Here is a 19975-nt window from a genome sequence, read left to right on the forward strand (position 1 = left end):
ACAGTATGTTAAAAAATGCAAAATTTGTAAATAGTAACGGTGAGGATAAAAGCACATTTGAAAATGATGCAATCAATTTACTTGTTATTCTCTACAAACGTAATAAGTAATGTAAAAAAACCCAAAACTTTCGTTAATTTAATAAACAAACAAAACCAACCTAAGCATAACTTCTTAATTCCGAATATAAGAAGTATAACCTATTTACAAATCACAAGGTAACTCTTGTTCATATATAAATATGTTTCGTCATTTAAAAATAGCACTTGATTGCACAATGAAGTGTCACTCTGAACAGTGATCAATTAGAAAAATTAATAAACTATTCTTATATTCGAATACATAGTTAAATATTTTTCAAAAGTTTGATTATATCAAACTCATAGTTGATAATTTTAGAGTTGAATGGTGAACACTATGGTAGTTGAGTAATGATTACCATGTTTATCCACTGTACTGATCACATAATGATCAGATAAATTAACAAGCAGAGTTAATGCTGAAAAACATTCATATAACAAAAAGCACTGTACAAATGTAATAAAAGATGTCATTTCCATTTGCGATATTACAAAGCATTGCCATTTCTGAGTTTCACTTCCTAAAACCATAGTTTTGTCTAAGAGGATGAACAAAATACGTGTATTTAATGATTTTGAAATATCATTAACAACTTTGGCTAATAATTTCACCATTGATGCTGAATAATAATCTGTTAAAATCATTAATACTATTAAGCCTATGGCATTGTCAAGGCATATGACCTACCATATCGCTCTGTGGGGAGGATCATCCTGCTCCAATTTGGAGATTTCCTACTTATCCAGAAGAGGGTGATTAGAGCAATGGCTAGACTGGGATTTTGTGAAAGTTGTAGCAAGACCTTCCAAGAGTGGAAAATCCAGATCATGGTGTCAGCTTAAATCTGGGCAGCTGTAGATGAGCCACTTTGAAAGCGACCTGTTCAAGTGAACAGTTAGGGGAGGGAGTGAGATAGAGATGTGGAGAGGGTGAAGAAGGGTGGACTCACTTCCCCCTCCACATTTATTATAACCACTCAGCAGTCACCACTTTACCACTCGTAGGGTGGGTGTTACATAACAGCTGTTTTACAACCCCAATAATAATAACAACAGTTGTTAACAAACATTTGTTAAAATAGGCCTACTTCTTAATTATACTAATATATTAAATAGATGCAATGGACTGTTCTTAACATAAATAATATGTGTGTTATTCCATAACAACAAGAGTAACAAAACATAGCGTGATGCTCCAAAACACAGGGAAGCAAAGTAACAGCAGTAAATAGATCGAGCAGTGAAAGAGGGGGTTGTGCAAGAAATGTCAAATAGGTCACTTTCAAAGCGGCTCATCTATATAATGGTAGCCTGAACTAGTAGCTCACTGATAAATTCAGCCATCCACTAGCACCTAACCAGGCATACAAATGACATCAGCCTTCCTTCCCATCGCACAGCACCGCTTGCAAAGAAGCCTTCCTACACAGGTTCCAGATTCTTCAATCTCCTTCCAGAGTAGCTGAAGAACATGTGGTACTTCTCAGATGTCATCTGAAGAGATGGTTTGTGCAGCATCTGTTTTACTCAGCAAACGAATTACTCTCTTGGAAGAACAATGACCTAACTTTTGCAAATTTACTTTAACTCTACCTGTATCTGAAAATTGTATTGACTCCGAATCTTGATGATTGTGGATAAAAGATATTCTCTGTCTCTCTGTGTGGGCATTAATATAAGTCTCGTATGTCTATACCAGAGGGATACAAAACCATGGTTTTAACTTAAGGATTTTAACTCAGCTTTGTTAATCATTTGTTACATTCATAACTAACCTGAGCTGTAGTTGGACAGCTCAGTGGGAAGAAGAGGAGGATAGAAAGAAATTCTAATAGGATGAACTGTAGTAAACAGAATACCAAATGTTTACTTCATCTTGGTAGATAGATTACCCAGTCATGTCATCATAAATCTAGCACTAAAATTCACATTCATTTGGAAGCATTTTGAATGGTTAAAACTATTGAAATGCTTCAAATTGTGCATATCATAATCACACAATTCTACTGTAATCAGAGACATTCTGAAACCACAGAACAATAAAGTATTAAGTAATAAGAAATTATCATTGCATGCCAAGATAAAGCAAAAGGAGGAATCTTGAGAAAAATTCTTTTAAAAACACAATGATTTTTATAAAGGACTTGTAAATAATGAATACACCCTTATAAAGAACCAAAGTAAGTTATTAAATGCTAACAGTTTGACTGCTGACAGTAACTCAACCTATCAGCTGTATAGAAGATCTGTTTCTCTCTTCAGGCACAAGACCTGACATAATCACCATAATTTGAGTTGGAAACCAATCTCTCAAAAGTGCATCTAGCAATTTTTTAAAGAAATTATTCAACTCAAAATGCTCCTATTTAAGAATCTATCAGCAAATCAACCAATGTGTCTCCAATAAAGTAAACAGGCTTACATCAAAATATAGACAGTCTTAACAACTTGTCTGGATTCAAAATTCTTTATTAGTCTTTCTTCTTCTATGTAGCAGCCTATTGCCATGCACTTAAGCCTCAAGGGCGTTTGCACACCCCAGAAGCACACCATGTAGCCTACCAGTCTACGGTTTCACCAGTTCTACAAACCACCAAAAACAACTGATCAGGTTCTCCTGGGGAAATCCACCACCCTTATACAAACTACCAAAGATGGCATACCGCTCTCTTGGTATTGGCAGGGCAATCAAAGAGCAGGTGTTCAGCAGTTTCCTCCGGCTCATCACACATTCCACAGAGCGGATCCTCCCGAAGTATACTGACTCTGAAGAAGCTTCCTCAGGTGACCGTGTCCTGTAATTAGACTCACAACCCGAGAAGACACAGATGTACTAAGTGAGAAAAAGTCAGATGTTACCCTAGGGGAAGGTGACTGTAAAACCATTCTGCTCATTCTCAAACAAACCCTGCTCCATTTTCTCTCATGCTCAGTGTGAACCCATTCTGAGACAGCCCCAAAGGATACACACCTAGAAATGCTACAAAATGGCTGAGGTCCCATCATATTGGATGCTGAGCCCAAGTAAGCCAGGACATCAGCTCTTTTGTTCCCAGAGATCCCCTCATGACCAGAAACCCGACAAACAGCAACATTATTGATTTTGGCTAGGGAAGAAACAACTTGATAGCAATCCTAGACAAGTTTGGAGTTGAATACACAAGAGTCCAATGTCTTCAATGCTGCCTGGCTATCTATGAAAATGCTAATCGTCTTACTCCTATACTGCAGATGAAGATTTTCACGAGCACACTCCATAATGGCTGTGACTTCTGCCTAAAAGACTGTGGGATAAGGACCAGTAGGAACCACCAGCTCCCTGCATGTTCTCACCCCCACAATTCCAGCACCTGTGCCACTTTTGATTTTAGAGCCATTTGTAAACCATTAAAGTTCCACTGGTGGAAAACATTTATTAGTCTTTAGACACAATTAAAGTGCAATTTACAATCCCTCTATAGAGGAATGCTAATTTAAATAATGTGATTTGTTATTTTATTTTTATAATATATAAAAATAAAATAACAAATCACATAATTTAAATTAGCATTCCTCTATAGAGGGATTTTGTCATGTAACATTTTGGTAATATTATCATATAAAATTACATATAATACATATAGTATACAAATTACATATATATATATATATATATATATATATATATATATATATATATATATAAACAGGGTGTATATTATGTCTGGAAACACCCAAATATATCCTTTAATAATTTAAATATAAATTTGAAACCTCTTACAATCGTGATAGAGATTGGGCATCTACTTTTTGGAACAATGTTTTGTTATGTCACACCAACGGGGGACGTCCTGCCGAGGGTATCGTGAATATTCTTAATGGAAGCCTATACCTTGTGATACATAATTTTAAAGGTAATAGCTTACTGAATTGAATGCCACAAACCGCATCTCAAAGGAATTATTCTATCAGAAAATAGAGCATTTTTAGTATTGAAAATTTACTGATGTTCAACAATGTAATTTTAACATGGTTCTTGCCACAAAATGTGTTACACTAATTTTTTAGCATTTTTTAAATGTTCAATTAAAATTAAATAAACAATTTATTTTTAAGCTGGTTTCATTAGTACAAATTTACCAGTTTTTATTACAATGAATAAAACTTATGAGTCACTTTCTCTGATTACTTATGAATCTGTACTTGGTGTTTTCCAGTCAGCAGGAAGGTTTAAAGAGACAAAGGTCACTAGCCTATGAGAAACATTATTGTGTTATTAATCATCTGGTCTACAGGTTTCAGTTTGTTGAGCATGGAGCTTTCACTAGACAGGTCTAAGCTTGGGAATTACAAATGGACAAAGGTCATATCATTCCTGTCGAGTTAATCAGTGTCTCTGAAGCATTGCTGTCAACAAGTTATCTAATTACAGTAGTTCAGTTTTTATTTGGCATTTTAATGGAATTGTCTGAAAGAGAACGAATTACTCTGTTGATGATGCGAGGATATGGCGATCGTCAAAGATCTTATCGGGAAGTTTGTAATTTGTTTAATGACACTTTCCCAGAAAGGAATCCCATAAGTGTTTCAACAATATCAAAAACTATTGAGCGTTTTGAAATGACAGGTAGTGTACGTAATCGGCCAAAGTCGGGTAGGATACAATCTGCAACAGATGAAGAACATGCACTAGATGTTTTGCAAACATTTATTGAAGACCCACATACATCGCTCAGAAAAGCTGCACAGCAACATGATATGCACCCTATGTCTGTGAGTAAGATTTTGAAAATTAATAAATACAAACCATTTAAAGTTCATTTAGTCCAACAGTTAAGTGATTACGACAGAAGAGTTGAGTTTTGTGAACTTGTGATGCGCAAATGTGATGACAATAGAGATTTTCTGACCAACATACTATTTTCTGATGAGGCAACTTTTTTCCTAAATGGCAATGTTAACAGGCACAATTGCCGTTACTGGGCTAGTGAAAACCCACATTGGATTACTGAGTCCCATTCACAGCAACCACAAAAACTGAACGTATGGTGTGGAATTTTAGGTAACAAAATTGTTTGGCCCTTTTTCATCAATGGAAATTTAAATGCCGAACTTTACTACAATATGCTCCAAAATGAAATAATCCCAGCTATTCAAATTGCATCAGGAGAATACTTTGATAATGTATGGTTTCAGCAGGATGGTGCTCCACCCCATTATGGGAGACAGGTAAGAGAGTATTTGGATTTAAGGTTTCCTCATAAATGGATTGGCCGAAGAGGAGAAATCGAATGGCCTCCAAGATCTCCGGATTTGTCACCAATCGATTATTTCCTATGGGGTCATTTAAAATCCAATGTTTATAGAAGAAAGCCTCATAATTTGGAAGACCTAAGAAACAGGATTATAGAGGAGATTGCTTTGATAACTGAAGAAATGTTAGGCAACTCTGTCGAATCATTTTACACAAGATTGGCTCATTGTCAAACCGTAGAAGGAACACAGTTCGAACAATTGCTTTGACACCAAATGCAGGTAAAACGTTTGTTGTAAGACTTTTCTAACAGCATACATTATTTTTTATTTGTAATAAGAAATCAATAACATAAGTATTTCCATAATTGTACTGTAATAAAAAACTGGCAAATTTGTGCTAATAGAACCAGCTTAAAATGAAAAATTTTTTTTTATTTAATTGAACATTTAAAAAAATGCTAAAAAATTAGTGTAACACATTTTGTGGCAAGAACCATGTTAAAATTACATTGTTGAACATCAGTAAATTTTCAATACTAAAAAATGCTCTATTTTCTGATAGAATAATTCCCTTGAGATGCGGTTTGTGGCATTCAATTCAGTAAGCTATTACCTTTAAAATTATGTATCACAAGGTATAGGCTTCCATTAAGAATATTCACGATACCCTCGGCAGGACGTCCCCCGTTGGTGTGACATAACAAAACATTGTTCCAAAAAGTAGATGCCCAATCTCTATCACGATTGTAAGAGGTTTCAAATTTATATTTAAATTATTAAAGGATATATTTGGGTGTTTCCAGACATAATATACACCCTGTATATATAAACACACACACACACACATATTACATACATATATAAAACCAGCAATAAAATAATAAACTTAAAATACCTATAATGGATATCAGTAAGACTATATATACATATAATTTCAATAAACATTGAATCACAAAAAGTACTTGCTCCGCCGGGACTCGAACCTGGATCTCTCACTTACCAGGTGAATGTGCTACCATTACACCACAGAACTCTGAATATATATATATATATTCAACAACCTGGTATAAATTAATATTGTGATTTTAATACAATAATATCAGAAATAATAGAGGGAGGGAGGGAGTGAGTGGGAGAGAAGGAGGGAGAGAGGGAGAGAAAAAAAAAACAGTTAACAAAGTCAGAAGTCAGCTAGTTCATGCTTTGCAGTATTTGGAACTCAGATTCTATTTATGTGCCAATTGCCATAGTCACTCCTTCTAGGTTGAAAATTCATTGACACTATAGAAAGGTCTATCTGCTAGCCAAGATTTTAATTTCTTCTTTAACTCTTTCAGCTTCAAGACCTTCAAGGATGCGGGCAGGCATTGAAAAACTGCTCCTGCATAGGAAGGTTTTGCTTTGACGGGCTTCAAGTGATGGGCCAGCATATTAAAGTCTATTTTATGTCTGGTGCACTATGAACATCTTGTTATTGTTTATTGTTTCCAGAAGTCCTGTTAGTGTTATAGATTGGAGGATGTAGATAGTTTTACTCTTAATATTTTCTGAAGACTGGTTTGCACCTATAATTTTGTTCTTTTTATAGTTTGGATGGCTCTATTCTGTAAGATTAGAACTCGTAAATTACATGCAGAAGTTCAACCCTATACCGAAATTCCTTAAGATCTGAGGCTCTCAAAAATGGCATAGTAGGCTATTAAAGCTGCCTCCCCTGTGCTTACAGATACTGTTTTTGCATCTCGAGAATTTCAGCAGACTTCTGAGACGTGAGTTGGATGGTGTCATCCATGTACATGATGGTCCGTCACTGCAGGCAGGTCATTGGTGGACAGCACAAACAAGAGTGGGTCCCCTCACCGTGGGCTGAGAGTCTGATCTGGTTGTGGACCTGATGTCTTTGATGGACTGGGTTATTTCAACCAATTTATTTCGATTAGAAAGATAAAATCAAAGTCAATGCAGTGTCATATCTCGGAAACACTATTGTGTAACTTTGTCATGATCGTTTTGTGGTTTAAAGAATCAAAGGGTTTGCTCATGTCAACAAAAATGCCCATGACATTATCTCCATTTTCTATACCATCCACAATGTGTTCAAATATATTCACCATGGCTATAAGAGTGGACCTACACTGTAGAAATCCATATTTTCCTATTACCAAGAAGATTGTTGTTATTTATTTAGGTATTCGAGGATTCTAGATAGTACAATCTTTTTGGAATCTTAAAGATAACGAGATGGGCCTGTAATTTCCTATTTCGTCTACTGCTTTTTTTGTAGAGAGGAAAAACTTTAGAGGTCTGTAGTTTTTGTAAAAACACGCCCTTAGCAAACGTCAGCTGGACAACATGAAGCAACGGTGTTAGAAGTTCATGTTCGGCTACTTTCAGTTTCTTGCCTGAGATTCTGTCCACTCCGTTGAAGATTTAACTTTTGATTTTATTCGCGTTCTTCAATTGTCACAGATTTCTAGATATGCATAGTTTTTTCCACAGGGATTGTGAGTAGTTTCAGCTTGATTATAAGGACTGTTTATTTACTGTAATGGTTTCTTATGCTATTGTTATAAAATATCTGTTGAAGTGATTAGCTACATCTGCAGGATTTTACACCATTCTTCCATTGACTTTAATGTCAGTTAATAGCATGAACCACTTGAAGATTTTTGCTCACCATTGATTATCCGCCAAACAGCTTTACCTTTATAGATTAGCTAATTACTGACACACTCTTTTTCTTTCTTGGAGAACTGAATTTTAGGTCATAGGCTTTTTCAGTCAAATAGTGGTCTGATTATCATTTTATGAATTATTCAGTGTGTACTTTCTTTAAGTCTCCCAAAATTATTCTTTTTAAACAGCTTTGCTTCTTCGTCATAGCATGCAGGTCCCAGTATATATAACAGTAACTCAAGTGCTTGAACGATAGTTTCTTGGCATTTTAAAGGAGGGTGTTATACTCCTAGTATTTACAGAACCTCCATAGCACTCAACGTGATGGATACTGCTGCCACCTCACAAATTAATGGTAAACTTTTAAATCCAACATTCAAATTGGCAGTTTTGATTTATAGAGTACCTTTTTTATAGATCACAACACCTTTTGCTGATATCTTCTCCCAAAGGCCAATCTATAGCCAAATAATCTGGTGTTAGGGATTATGTCATCACCTTGTCCGTGTTTAGTAATCACTGCAATTTCAGGTGATAAAGAATGCAGAAGAAGATTGAATCACTTAATCCTACTACCGATCCTATCAACATTTTGATGTAGCACAGTTTGACTTGTCCATCTTGAAATTGTGAAAAGACGTCTTCTCTGAGTAGACTTTTCTCTGCTTTTCTTCAATGAGCTCTTCCATAAAAAAGGCACTTGGAAGTATCGTTTTTGTGCTAGTAAATCTAATTCTTATATAGTAGATTCCAACACAGTGTCATTTGTGTCAGAAAAAACACCCATGAGCTCGGTGTTAGTCAACTGCTTCGCAGTAGGAATATTGTAATTTTATTTATTTTGAAGATTTGTTCAATATTTCTTTTTTGAAAGACTTCAAGTGATTCTCTTTTATCCATGGGAACATTGGGGAGTTTTTTACTAGTTTTAAAGCTGATTGCAGAGTTTTAAGATCAGTGATAACTTTCTATCTTGTTTCAACATCTGGGAGCAATATCCTATTTACAATTACTGAGCTTGTAATTACGTTGGATTTTTTGAGTTTCATTCTTCCCTGTTCAAATATTGCAGTTCTTTCCATATATTTAGTTGCTTGTAAAGAAATGTTAAAGTCATTCTTTTTGTTTCCTGAGCTTATTTTTTTACGTTATGCTGGTGTGAAATTATGTAATACAACTGTTTCTAAAATAGACAATGTACTAGAGAACTGATTAATTTCTGTCTGGTTTAGGGTTCTGTAGTTTGTTTGTCAGAGTTTCAATTGTATTTTAAATTCTGTCTTGCCTTCATTTCATGTAGGTCATTTCAAGGAGCAGAGAAGAGTTATAACCTGGAGCCGAAGATTCAGTATTGTCTGACTTTGTATCAGTACTTCGGAGAATTTAACAGAAAAAGCTCTCTTACCTGAGTTAATTCAGCACTCTTATTGAATTTAAGTAATTTATTCTCTTATCAGTTCCTTTACTTTTTTTCAAGTTTAAAGTTCCTCTTTTTCTTGGTCATAGTTTTCTTAAGTTGTTTTTGAAAGTAGGTATTATTTTAAATGTTTAATTCTGTAGTTTATTTTAGACTGGTCAGCGTTATGTCATATTCTGAAGTTCTTGTTTTAGCATTTGGTTCTCACAAAGAAGGGCACTCCAACTTCAGTAGTTAGTCTTAAGGATGTCTCTAGATCTTGCTCATCTTGGCTTCATAGTCTTTTATTTTGTCTTCAGTTTATGTTTGTTCTACCAGTGTTTGTTTTACACGTGCCACCCACACCTACAGAGATTGATTTCAAGTTTTGTTAATTTTTTGAACAGATTTTCAGTCCAGTTCAAGCATCTAGAGTGCATTTATTTGCATTTTCCATACAAATCTTTGAAAATGTGATGACAAGAAAAATGTCTGGTATACCTTTACACCCTCTTAGGGCATTTTTGCCATGTAAACACTTGCTTAGTTCCACCTCACAACTTCATACATTATATGAGGGTGAAAGAATGCATAATAAGCTGTCATAGGCATATTCATGCAACTCAGTTGAAAATCATAACATCAATAATTGAAGTGAAGAGCTAATCTGTAAAATGGCTGCCATCAGGATTGTAACATTTATTGTTCAAGCACTGGATAAAATACTACAAAAAAACCAATGCATATCTGCTTTGTTGAGGATCTTAATATTGACGACTTTAGGGATCTAAATGATGCACATTAGTGTATCTTGCTTTATTTAATGTACACTTGACTTGTAAGATTTGATCTTCCACAATATTAGAATCACAAACATCTCCGTTTCAACAATTGTACATGTATAACATAGAAGAGTTTTTGATCAATGTTGAGGTTGCCAATACTGGAGTATCTGTCCATACTGTCCATATCTATTACGATACCTCAACAAGCTATTGAAATTTAAGTGCACACAGTCTTGCAATGTTCAAAGACTTTATTGCCATTCAAGACTGGGAAAGAGCATTCCAAGCAACAAGTTCTGATAGTGTATATGATCACTTAGTTAACACTTTGACAATAGTGTTTTATATATATATATATATATATATATAATATATATATATATATATATATATATATATGTCCATACAGAAGAACAACTCACAAAAACCATTATACTAGACTCACTTTGAACCCCGAGATTGATCATTTCAGGAACCTTTTTATCAAAGCAACAGACTTTTAATCCAGCTTCTATTAACAAAAGTAAAGCAATTTTGAGTATGATCAATCATCATTCTTATTTCACTCTCTTGAGTGTAAGGAAGAGTAGTGAAGAAATCACATGGGACTATACAGAGATAGCACCCGAGAAGCAGATGATGTTGAAGTCTATTTTATGAATGTAGTGGAAGAGATATTGAAAGCCAACATTCCCTCAATGATTATCAGAGCAGAGGTAACCCATCATTACCATCTCACCTACTTATAGAAATGAATTCAAAAAATAAATCACCTTTAGCTGAGGTAGATAATATTTCTTTGAAGTTGCTAAAACTCTCTCAAGGTGAATTGTTTGGTCCTTTTGTAGATATTATTAATAAATCTTTATCACTAAGTGTTTTTCCTCGTAAGTTAGAAATGCTCAAAGTCCTATCCGTTGCATAAACAAGGAAAAAATGATTTAAGAAACTTCAGACGAATTTCTCTAATTACATCAATCTAAAAAATAATTGTAAAATTGTGTTCACCTGACTTTAACAACATCTAAAAAATAATTGTAAAATTGTGTTCACCTGACTTTAACAACATCTAGAAGTTGTCCAGTTACTACTTGAAGGACAACATGTTCACTGTTACTACTTGATATTATATTATAGTTTTATTAGTTGAAAATATACCATAACTGCACTGGTCGATTTAGTAGAGCACAACATAGATCCAGCACCTTTCTAGATCTTAGCAAGGTATTTGACTACCTCAACCAAAATCACCTTTTGGAGAAGTTAGGTAGCCTACGAATCAGTAGTTCAGTACTCCAGATCTCTCAAGTAGTTCAGGAGTTATTTGGAAGAAAGTCACCAGATTTGAATGTTGAATTTAGCTCCTGTTCACTTTTCTTTTATTGTAGTGTCTGGTATCTTAAGCTGTCTCAAACTGCACTATTTTTTTGTAGTCTGTCTTTGATGTTGAAACGATGCAGGGGGAGGGGTTTTGCTTCATTCTTCGTCGCTAACTATTTTTTGGATCCTTTCAGACAAATATGACTCCAGATTTCAGGATTCAAGTATGAAACAGCATCAGATTTCAAATGCTGCTTGTAAGAGGAAAGTGAACTCAAAATTCACGAAAGCTGCTTATTGTGGAAATATTTGGGCTATATTGACTCTTTTTGCACATTGAGTACTGCCATTTTCTTATTAAGAGGACCAAGACCACTAACATTGCTGAAGCTACCTTAACAGTCTACAATGCTCTTTTAAAAAGCCATTCTTTTCATAGCATAATGCTATGGGGTGATTTATCAAGTGATAATCTCCAAAAAGCCCTAATTCTACAGAAAAGCACTTAAAGAGCAATGGTAGAACTGCAACGTGAAGACAGTAGTAGACAGACTTAGAAAAGTATAAAAATCTTGAAAGTACCAGCATTCTACATCTTGGAAATCATTCTATATCCTACAGTACAGAACTTAAAGACTTGCCAATTTTCATAACAATCAAACAAGAAATACACATGACTGCCTTACCAGTCTACAAAATGGAACTATTTACAAAGAAACCCTCATATTCTGGATCCAGACTATTCAATTTACTATCACTTGACTTCAAATATAATTAAAAAATGCACCCAGGGCTTAATATCACATTCTAGTGTGAACCCTGTGAACACAGCTCCAAGACTTATACCAATTAAATATTTTTATTCCTTATTTTACTTAACTGACCTACAATATATTCTGAGGCATAAAAATCAAATGATTGTGAAAAAATTTTTCCTTATAAATAAGTCTTGATCCTCCCCCATCTAGTTGCATACGGACTCACAATATCATTAGTATATTAACATGAATAAGAGGATATGCTAGTGCCAGTAAGCCCTTGCAGTCATTATTGATGATAACATTTTGGAAAATTCTTCAACGTATCCATGAAAAAATAACTAAGCTTGCAGCTAATTATTCTAGTGAAAGTTTAAAAAGTGGATACATGGCTCATGTAGACAAGGTTTAATTAGATGCTTTTTAAGACTTTTGTACTTGGCTGGAGTATTTAAATCCAGTAGTGAAGACGTATCAATGCACTTTGATTCCGATGGTACAGGTAGATATTTTTTGGTCAACCATGTCCAAAAATAGATTTTTATGTATGTTTAACACTAAGGATGCATCAACCAGAGACACCAGGAAGGTAAGTGATTTACTAGCGGCTGTATCAGATGTCTTTAACATGTTCATTTTGAAATCAAACTATTTCGAAATGTAGTATGCTACGTTGTATGAAATGCTAGTTGCATTCAGAAGCAACTTCTGCCACGAAGTTTACATGAAGAGCAAACCGGCAAAGTATGATATCAAAATATTCATTTTGGCTGATGCTAGAACATCTTATTTTGTCAACGGTCATGTTTATTGTGGAATGACAATGCCCGATCCCAAAAAGTTTTTGAAACCTACAAAGACAGCAGGTACAAGGACAACATCCTCTGTAATACATACTGAAAACTACCAGTAAATGTGTTGTAGTCACAGTTCTAGATTAGGTTGAGTGCTATGATCAGTTAGTTGCTGGATGCAATGGTGGTAGGTTTGAAGACTCAGATGAGAGGCTGCATCATCCTCTGTAAATACATACTGAAAACTACCAGTAAATGAGTAGTAGTCACAGTTCTAGATTAGGTACAGTGCTACGATCAGTTAGTTGCTGGATGCAATGGTGGTAGGTTTGAAGACTCAGATGAGAGGCTGCAGCATCCTCTGTAATACATACTGAAAACTACCAGTAAATGTGTTGTAGTCACAGTTCTAGATTAGGTTGAGTGCTATGATCAGTTAGTTGCTGGATGCAATGGTGGTAGGTTTGAAGACTCTGATGAGAGGCTGCATCATCCTCTGTAAATACATACTGTAAACTACCAGTAAATGAGTAGTAGTCACAGTTCTAGATTAGGTACAGTGATACGATCAGTTAGTTGCTGGATGCAATGGTGGTAGGTTTGAAGACTCAGATGAGAGGCTGCAGCATCCTCTGTAAATACATACTGAAAACTACCAGTAAATGAGTAGTAGTCACAGTTCTAGATTAGGTTGAGTGCTATGATCAGTTAGTTGCTGGATGCAATGTTGGTAGGTTTGAAGACTCAGATGAGAGGCTGCAGCATCCTCTGTAAATACATACTGAAAACTACCAGTAAATGAGTAGTAGTCACAGTTCTAGATTAGGTACAGTGCTATGATCAGTAGTTGCTGGATGCAATGTTGGTAGGTTTGTAGACCTATGATAGGATGTAGCTTCCTCTGTCATATACCACAATGGAATATTCACAGCAGCAAATTCTCTCTGTCTAGGTGTCAGGATAAAACATTAACTTTGACATTACAGTGTAGCTTTATCCTCTCCGATCACAGGCCTGAAGTTTTTTGTTAAATCCTTTTTATCACTTAGGATTGTTGACATCAGGGATCTGTATATTTTCTGCAGTAAACCTGGTCAGCTTGACAGTCAGGTGATTTTTTAGTGTCTGGAGAAATCTAAAAGGCGAGGGAGATGTCAAACTATTAATTATGTATCCAGTTATGGAAGTGCCATTGGTTGAGGGATCTAAGACGTTGGACTTTGGATCGAGTTAGAGATAGCCTCCCCCTATTCTGTTTGATAAGATCCTCCCACAGGCCAGTGGGTGATAAGGGCAGAATAAGGCTTAAGAGGGGGTCGACCTCTCCTTAAAAAAAGTTATGAACATAACTCCAATTGTACTATATAAGCAATGGGAATATTCTCAAGTATGGATCAGTGAAATGGCAATGTTTTTACATGTTGCTGGATATTACTCTATCATTGTCATAATAAACTAGGTTGTTTTCTTTTACAGTACAAATTAGCTCTTGCCTCTAATACTATAATCTGATATTAAAAATCGTTGGTTTTAGATCATGTATACTTAAAATTTGAAATCATTAAAATTTTTATCTTACAGGAGAGAAGAGCTTGAATTGAACGTTGAGACAGATGTTAATGATGAGGAAATTGACTGTGACAGAATCAGAGGAGATGCTATAGGAGATACTGTGTACAGTGAGCGGTTTGTACTCAGAGTGTTGATACAACTCTCTCAGGTATGTTTGTTTTTAAATGTGATATTAATTAAAGAAAGGTAAAAGATTTATCATAGAATACATTATTTATAATGTCAGGTATTTCATCATGCGAAATTAGGGGTATGGAGCCCTCTCTGATACATCAACGACAATTATCGTGGGAACAAATCTGATCTTGTGACATTTCAGCACAACACTAGCTCAGAAATGTGCATTGATACAAGTCATTAATTATTATATAATTTCATCGATTAAAGTCTCCAGCTAAGCAGATAATAAATAATTAACTGATATTAAGAATAATATTTTTTCATCTACTTGAATAATTTTAAATTTTGTTGTGTATTATTTAAAAATAATAAATTTAAAAATTATTAAACAACAGTTCTTATGAATGCATGATTACATTACATGAATTAATAACATGGAATTTGTTTTCTTTCCACACTGAAAAACAAGCGCAGAGATAGGGGTTTCTGTCCATGTTTATTGTATACCTCAAATATTTTGAGAAATATTTATAATTTCCTACCATAGGAACTTCTTTTGGAGACAAAATATATTTCATCCTAAAGATGTCAGTTAGCAGAGATGGTTTATTTCTAATGTTCATCATTTACATCAAGAATTGTAAGGAAGGTTTATGATTTCCTTACCGAAGGACATTTTTTGAAGGCCAAGTAAGTATATTCCATTATGAAGCAGCGTGATAAGATATACGAACTTCCAATAATTGTCACATAGCTTAAAGATGTTGGGAAACTATTTTATAGCAACAATTAAAATACAGTGCAGAAAGCTTCAATATTTTCTGTAACATTTTCTGTCACATTTTTTGGCGACAGTACAACAGCCACAGTGAAAGAGTCCTGTCTATCTTTATATTCTACAAACGTTCATATCCACGGTATACCACAAACAGAAAATTTCAAAAATGGAAAATTTAACAAAGCCCTAGCTGAAGCAGAAGTGGTATATAAAGCTAGCTCTTCCAAAAGCCCAGATGTCTTGTATACCTCATTAGATGAACTCGAACGCAGTCTGAATGAGAGTAACGTTCTACACAATCTAGAAGATAATGATGAAAAATTAAAAATGGCCGCAAAGATAGGAGCAGCTCTTCTAGAAGAAAATAACTTCCTGAAGGAGAAAAATATTAGACTAGAAGCTACAATAGAAACTCTGGAAGAAAAGATTGAGAAGATGGAAAGTGAAGAAAATAAGTTAATCAATAAAATAGAAAGACTACTACAGAATATTTCTGAAACGCAAGTCCAATTGGAAAAAGAAAAGAAACTTCGCTTAGACACACAAGCCTTTTTTGAAGAGCACGACAATAAACAAGGACAATTTATTGATGACTATGTAAAGACAATTAGTAACTTAAAGAATACAATTAGAAATCTTGAAAAGAACATTACCTCAAATTGAGATACAAGAAATCAAAAAATTGGAGTAAGTAAAAATGTGGAAACGCAAACTTTAAGTGCTGACCTACACACCAAGGTGATAGAATTTACTTCTCCAGAAGCGCAAACTACTGGTACAGACTTGCACAAGCAAAGCAATCTTGCTCTTGTACTATACCAACTCACTCAGCTAACTACCCGTCAAGACCAAGTGGAACATCAGTTACAGATGCTACACCAACAAATGCAAAATCAAAATAAACCAGAGAACCAAACACATCTGTGAAAGTAACACAAAACACACCTATTATTAGGAAAGGGTCTTTTTCAAAAATAACTAGCTTAGCATCAAGTAAAATAAGACCAGTTCAGCGCCAAAACCAGTTCAGCATTTCTCTCCAGGTAGCAAAAAACAAAAAACATGTAAAAGAAAAAAGCAATACTGTCACAAATGCAATGCATTACAATACACACTCAAACTATGAGGAAGTCACGGCTACTAGACCACCAAGAAACAACACTCTGACAGTGCACAAAGTTAAAGACAGGAAACCACCAATGACTGCTACTAAACTGGAAAAAGAAGAAACATATGAAGACTTTCTGAACAAATATATACATAGCCTAGGGACAATATCCCCTGCCTGTAAACAAGTTGAACATGTTTTGTCAAAAACCGCAGGGCAGGACTCTCCACACAATCTTAACATAGATATCTCGCACACAGCATCCAAAGAATCAGACCATACCTCACTATTAAATGATTCTCATTTTTTAGGTACAATCCACAAGAGAGAAAAATACAAACCGATCACAAACAAACCAAACACCAGAACCTTTTGGAACACAGCACAAAAACAAACCAAACCACCTCAATCACTATCCTACACCAAAATGTTAGAGGACTAAAAAATAATGTGGAAAGAATAAATCACCTTTTAAACGACTTACATCCAACACTTGTAGTCCTAACAGAGCACGGTCTCAGCCAAGATAGATTGTCACTTACCAACATCATTGGGTACAATCTTGTAACAGAATATAGCAGTGAAGACCACAGATTGGGGGGAGTTGCTATCTATATCCGTGAAACATCAATTATAGAGGTAGAAGCCATTGACATAGCAGACAAATGTCTAGAACTAACTTTTGAAGCTGCATTAGCAAAATGTAACATCAAGAACAAGTCCTTCTACTTACTAGGTGTATATCGTTCACCAGCTGGACAAACGAAGTTAGGCGTTGACTTTCTATCAAATATACTTACCTCAATCCAACCTGAAACCAAACCCTTTGTTTTAATAGGAGACATAAATATAGATCGCCTAACAGTAAATTCAGACAGCACACTTCTAGAAAACGAACTGCTGACCTTCGGTATTAGACGGCTACCCCTTCCAGCTACAAGAATAACTAACCTATCAACAACCTCCATCGATTGTATTTGTACAAACATCTCACAAGACACTGTTGACTTTACAATTTTTCAAACTGGTATTTCAGACCATACTGGTCAAATCTGCTTTCTGAAAGTGGAATTCGAACAACCTTCCAAGAAACCTGCTTGTGAAAAGAGAAATTTTTCTACTCAGAACCTCAACTGTCTGAGAAGTGAATTTGCAGAAGAAAACTGGGAAAGTGTGTTTGAAACTCTTGACACAGAGAAGGCCTATGACTGCTTTCAACAAATTGTAAGGTACACATTATATAAAGTATGCCCCAAAAAACAGGTTAGAATAAAAACAAGAAATAAACTGAGAGTCCACTACGACGAAGAGACAGCTATGCTCAAAGAAGAATTTTTAACCACTCTTCGCAGGTACAAACTTACTGGAAGTGAAAACGACAGAATACTTATGATAACAAAAAAGAAAGCTTATGATTTAAAGCTAAGAAATCTTAAGCGAAATGTCACTGCTGAATATATCTCTAACTCAGACAACAAACCCAAAGCCTTGTGGAACATTATAAATTCAGAAAAGCAGTCTAAACAAAAAGAAGAACCCAAACTCATGCTTGAAGTAGAAGGGAATATGCTAAGTAATCCTTCCCAAATAGCTAATTTCTTCAACCACCATTTTTCAACAATAGCAGATTCCACACTAAAAGAAAATAGAAAAAACTGGATAACATAACCATAACCAAACCACTCACCTTTCCAGACTTTAACGAACAGCTATTGAATCTTACACCAACAACCATAAAAGAAGTCCTATCAGTGATATCCTCCCTCAAATCTAAGCTTTCTTGTGGACTGGATGAAGTCCCTTCAAAAGTTGTAAAGCACTGTGCTAAACAATTAGCACCACCATTGGTAAACATAATAAATAAAAAATAAATAAACACAATAAATCCTTCAAATCTGGTCATTTTCCATCTTCTTTGAAAATTGCCAAAATATATCCGAAGCATAAAAAAGGTCCAGTTACAAAAGTAGAAAACTATCGCCCGATTTCATTGACATCAACATTTTCAAAAATAGCAGAAAAAATAGCACTTTCACGTATTTCAAAACCCCTTGAACAAAACAGCCTGATATCAAATAACCAGCACGGTTTTCTTAAAGGAAGGTCAACAACCACAGCTCTCACAAGTCTGATTGAACAAATAACTGATCACCTGGAAGATGGGAAGCTTGTATCGGCCGTTTTGCTGGATTATAGTAAAGCATTCGATTGTCTTGACCATGATCTCATTTTGAGAAAACTACCAACTTTGGGGATAAAAGGTTTATCAAAAGATTGGCTGGGCAGCTATTTAACTGGTCGAAGGCAAATTGTTGAAATTCAACAAATTGCGAACAAGAAAAAATGTGTGTATAGATCTACACAACTTCCAGTAAGTAGAGGAGTACCCCAAGGGTCAGTCCTGGGTCCTTTTCTATATATACTCTTTACCAATGACTTTTCTAATTACATTAATGACCCCAGGGTTCAACCCATTTTATATGCAGATGACACAACTCTACTTTTTACAAATGACACACCTCTCGGACTACACATGGACATTTTAACATCAACTGACAATGCAATGCAATACTGTCTTCAAAACGATCTCGCAATAAATCCGTCTAAAACCACTCAGATCAACTTCAACAGAAGACATGAGCAAATCCCGGAAACTCCCAATATTATAGTTGACAATACAACAAAGCTACTGGGTGTAACTATAGATAGTCCTCTTTCATGGAATGACCACATACACAACCTCACCAAAAAACTTTCATCAGGCATCTACGTGGTAAGAAGAATAAAGTGGATTGCAAGCACAGATGCAGCCAAAGCAGCTTATTATGCTCTTGTCGAATCCCATATCAGATATGGAATACTATCTTGGGGAGGAACATCTGAGTGCAACATGAATAAAGTTTTAGTCCTTCAGAAAAAAGCAGTCAGAGCACTTGCAAACCTGAATCATACAGACAGCTGCAGAGATGCCTACAAGTCACTGAAGCTCCTAACCGTAACAGCACTTTATCTTCTTGCAGCAGTCATTTACACCGACCAGATGGACTTTCCCAGGAATGAAGACATTCATTCATACAATACACGAGGAGCATTAAACTACCCTCTTCCTACCCATCGGACAACACATTTTAGTAAAAAACCATCGTACCTGGGCCGTAAAGTTCTAAACTCACTTCCACAAAACCTCAAAAACCTCAGAGGAAATGAACTGAAGAGACGTCTCCAGGACTGGCTAGTGGAACGACCTGTCTACACTATCAACGAATTCTACAATATTGTAAAGCAATCGACATAAAATATCATTTCATTTCTGTTGACGCCATTGTATTTCTTGAAGAAACTACAAATAAAGA

General features: G+C 35.2%; 1 protein-coding gene across 2 annotated transcripts in view; it reads left to right on the forward strand.

Moving 5' to 3' along the window:
- Positions 1-19975, forward strand: part of LOC124363237 (protein saal1) — a 104782-nt gene that overhangs the window by 4881 nt on the left and 79926 nt on the right. The window contains exon 2 of one of the 2 annotated variants that reach the window (XM_046818408.1): positions 14626-14764. In XM_046818408.1, coding sequence (XP_046674364.1) covers positions 14626-14764 — 139 coding nt within the window. Of the gene's footprint in view, positions 1-14625; positions 14765-19975 lie in introns of those variants that run through there. The other variant, XM_046818409.1, reaches the window with a different exon arrangement.

This window comes from Homalodisca vitripennis, chromosome 5, assembly GCF_021130785.1.
Source record: "Homalodisca vitripennis isolate AUS2020 chromosome 5, UT_GWSS_2.1, whole genome shotgun sequence".
NCBI lineage: Eukaryota > Metazoa > Arthropoda > Insecta > Hemiptera > Cicadellidae > Homalodisca > Homalodisca vitripennis.